The sequence below is a fragment of the Carlito syrichta genome, unplaced genomic scaffold, assembly GCF_000164805.1.
Source record: "Carlito syrichta isolate Samal-C Ts95f unplaced genomic scaffold, Tarsius_syrichta-2.0.1 Scaffold305691, whole genome shotgun sequence".
NCBI lineage: Eukaryota > Metazoa > Chordata > Mammalia > Primates > Tarsiidae > Carlito > Carlito syrichta.
Window position 1 is genome coordinate 1 of NW_007249787.1, and position 4,138 is coordinate 4,138.

The following is a 4,138-nucleotide window of genomic DNA, read 5'->3' on the forward strand; positions in this document are numbered from 1 at the left end:
CCCAGACGGGAGTGTAGTGGCTGCTCCTGGCCACCGCAGCCTCGCCTACTGGGCTCCGGCGATCCTTCCGCCTCAGCCTTCCAAGTAGCTGGAATTACTGGCATGCACTACCACGCCCGGCTGATATTTTGATTAATTGTAGAGATGAGGTCTCTCTGCCTAGGCGGGTCTCGAACCCATGGGCTCAGGCAATCCACTCATCTCAGCCTCCCAATGGCACGGGATTACAGGCTGAGCCACCGAGCCCGGCTTAATTTTTTGATTTATTGTAGAGATGAGGTCTCACCAAGTTGCCCAGGCTGGTTTTGAACCTGTGGGCTCAGGCAATCGCCTCACCTCGGCCTCCCAAAATGCTTGGATTACACACTTGAGCCACTGCACCCAGACTCCTATACTGTTTTTTTGTTTTGTTTCTAATTTGATTTTTGGGCTGGTGTGGTAGCTTACACCTGTAATTCCAATACTTTGGGAGGCCGAGGCAGAAGGATCACTTGAGTCCAGAAGTTGGAGACCAGCTTGGGCAACATAGTAAGACTCACCTCTACAAAAAAAAAAATTAGCTGGGAGTGGTGGCATGTACCTGTCCTTGTGGAATTAATACCCAGTTCCTTGGAAGGCTGAGGCAGAGGTGTCGCCTGGGCCCAGGAGGTCGAGGCTGCGGTGATCCGTGATCGTGCCACTGCACTTGCCTGGGCAGTGGAGTAAGATCCCAACTCAAAAAGATAAATAAAAATAAATTTGATTTTTTTTGTCTCTCCCTCCAGTAGATTCAAAGCACTATGAGGGTAGGGACTGACTGGTTTTTTTGGACTTATTGAATGTTTTTGCTCACCATTGTTTCACACTAGAATAATGTCTGCTACACATAGCAAGGGCTCAGGAAGTATTTGTTAAATGAGTGAATAAATAAAAATCAGTGTTGTTGATGCCATTATCACTGAGTAGAAAGTGTTCAATTGTCTGCTGGGCTCGGTGGCTCAGCCTGTAATTCCACGCCTTTGGGAGGCTGAGGTGAGTGGATTGCCGGAGCCCGCGGGTTCGAGACCCGCCTGGGCAGCGAGACCTCATCTCTACAATAAATCAAAAAATCAGTCAGGCGTGGTAGCATGTGCCTGTAATTCCAGCTACTTGGAAGGCTGAGGCGGAAGGATCACCGGAACCCAGCAGTTCGAGGTTGCGGTGGCCGGGAGCAGCTACTGCACTCCAGTCTGGGCGACAGAGTGAGACTCCAACTCAAAAAAAAAAAAAGCAAGTGTTCGATTATAAGTTACTCTGTGGAAAAGTCCATCAGATCCATTGCTTCTCTGCTTGTTTTGTTCTTTTGTGTTCTGTTATAGTTATAGACATTTAGAGCTTGAGCTAGGAGTCTGGTAACATTTGAGATTTGTATGTTAAGGTTTTGGTGGCCATCTCCCTTCCTAGAGTATCAGCTCTGTGAGGGCAGGGATCTTTGTCTGTTTTGTTTATCACTGTATTCCCAGTTCCTCACACAGTGCTAGAAATAATAGGAGGTGCTTGACCAGTATTTGTTGAATGAATGAATGATAATCTTACCAATTTAAATGATTTGCATAGAGCAATGATGTTGAGAATACCATGTCAGGAGTCAAAAAGCAATAAGAAAGCTATTATTCAAAGAAAAAAAATATTGCTGGTGGATGAAGAGTGAGGCTTATGTGAAATGTTTCCCTGTAGGGTGCCAGCCTCCCTGTGATGGACCTGACTGAGCTCCCCAAGTGCACAGTGTGTCTGGAGCGTATGGATGAGTCCGTGAACGGCATCCTCACCACCTTATGTAACCACAGCTTCCACAGCCAGTGTCTGCAGCGCTGGGATGATACAACGTGAGTGCAGGGGCCTTCCCTCATGTATCTGAGCCCTTTATATTCCAGAATTAGAAAGAGCCACCTCCAAAAATGAATTGTTCCAAGTATTTGACTTTATAAACCTAGCACCACAGTAGTAAAGAGGTTACACAGAAGGGCCTTCCATTTTTCTCCTTCCCTTTCCTCTGCTCACATGGAAATCAGCATTGGTAGACCAAATCCATTTTAGAATGCTGATTCTGAATCCTTGTAGGATTCCTCAAAGCAGCATGAGTTGCCCTTTTTTTTTTAAAGCAGGATTTATTGAGAGGACAGAAAAGCTCCCAGAACAGGAGGGGACCCAAGGAGGTTGCCCCAGTTGTTCTTTCAAGAGCTGGAGAATTGTTGTTTTTTTTTTTTTAAAGTTTGGCCAGGCTCAGTGGCTCAGCCTGTAATCCCAGCACTTTGGGAGGCCGAGGCGAGTGGATTGCCTGAGCCTGTGGGTTCGAGACCAGCATGTGGGCAACTTGGTGAGACCTCATCTCTACAACAAATAAAAAATTAGCCAGGTGTGATAGCACGCACCTGTAGTTCCGGCTGCTTAGAAGGCTGAGGTGGAAGGATCGCTGGAGTCCAGAAGGTCAATGCTGGGGTGGCCATGAGTGTGCTACTGCACTCCAGCCTGGGCGATAGAGTGAGACTCCGACTCAAAAAAAAAAAAAATGCTCTGAGGCTCTTATGCTAAAACAAAGTCTGAATCTGGAATCTCATCTGTCTCGTGCACTTGGTATCTACTGTTCACTTTGGCTTTCTTATCAACTGGGCTGCAGCAGCCTAATGTTTTAGCTTTGTTGGGCTGTTGATGGCTTGGTGGCCAGTAGCAATAGTAGTCACTAAGTATGAGGCTCACCCTACACTCTCCTGATTCCCAGTGTGCTAGAGGCCTTCATCGTGGGTGTCATTGTTGCAGACAGAAGAGCCTATACTTTTGTTTTCCTCCTAAATCAAGGATGGCTACTCTCTTTTTGCAAACTGTACTGTGGGACTTAGCTAGAAAGCATATCAGATGCTGGGCTGGCCTTCTGGGCTTCCCAGTATAGAGGGAAAAATAGAGAGTCAAAAAATCACACAGATAGATAAATCAATCACAGCCATATGTGTTGCAGAGAAGCAGTGTGCAGCATGTGACTGGAGAGCTGGGGTCTGGCCAGCCAGGGCCACTTGAGGAGTGGCATCTCCTGGAGGACAAGGAGGAGTTGGCCGGTGAAGAGCAGGAGAGACAAAGCAGTGTAGGGGAGAAGAAGATCACATTCCAAAGCCTAGGAGTTAGAAGGGGAAATCTCTGTTCCCACCCACTAGTGACCCAGTAACTGGAAGAATGGCAACTTCACAGAGCAAGGACCATGCCTGGCTTGCTCACAGCTGTGTCCCTCACACCTGGCAGGGGACCTAGTGCATTGTAGATATTGGTGAGCAAAGAAATAAATGCTGGGTTTCCACAGCATATCTAGCTTCCCTAGCTTGTTTAGCTAGACAGGAATCTTGCCGAATTCCATATTGTCCTCAGACAATTCTGGGAGTTTTTCAAAGAAATGTCCGGTTACCTTGAACAAAGCCACACTGAGATGTGTGCATTTCATAAGTGTTTATCTTGGGTCCATCTGCTATACCAGTTAAGTTCTGGGCACTTTGTTCCCCACCACTCCAATTTTATTTTTGGTGTAAGTTACCTGTCACAGAACCTTAACATTTTAGAAAAAAAATTTTTTTAATTAAAAAAAATCTATAACATTTTAAGGTTGGAAGTTTCCTCAGGGATCCCATTTTGTTCAACCTCATTTTATAGAGGAGGAAACTGGGGCCCAGAGATGAAAATTAACATGCTCAAAGTGTCCTGGCCAGAGAATGCCAGAACTGGGACTAGAATTCAACCGGTCGTATGCCGTCAGCCCTCAGAGGGATGCAAGCTTTCTTTTAGTGAGTGGGTTTTGAGTCTTAGTGTATGCATGGTACCATAATAGGTGCTGAGGGGAGGAATCAAGCCTAGCTCCTCCTCAGAGAAGTTTGGTCTGAGGGCCTTTACACATGTGCATAAATGCATTCATTCAGTGTGGAGACTGGAGGAGGGAGAGATGGTGCCCCCAACTCGGGTGTTCCGGAAGGGCTTCCTTGAGAGGCAGTGTTCGTACCAGGTCTTTCTGACACATGGAGATGTCAGGAAAGGCCATTCTGGGATGGTCTCCCTTGGGTCTCATCAGGAAAAGAAAATGAAAACCCAAAATTTCTTTTGCAGGGGAAGGCAGGAATTTAACTGGTTATTTTTTTTTTTTTTT

At 46.4% G+C, this 4,138-nt stretch overlaps 1 protein-coding gene across 1 annotated transcript in view; it reads left to right on the forward strand.

The window, feature by feature from the left end:
- The first annotated feature begins 1,650 nt into the window (after positions 1-1,650).
- BRAP (BRCA1 associated protein) overlaps positions 1,651-4,138 on the forward strand; it is a 19,419-nt gene continuing 16,931 nt past the window's right edge. The window contains exon 1 of the mRNA XM_008062398.1: positions 1,651-1,844. Coding sequence (XP_008060589.1) covers positions 1,714-1,844 — 131 coding nt within the window. The 5' untranslated portion in view covers positions 1,651-1,713. The remainder of the gene's footprint in view (positions 1,845-4,138) is intronic.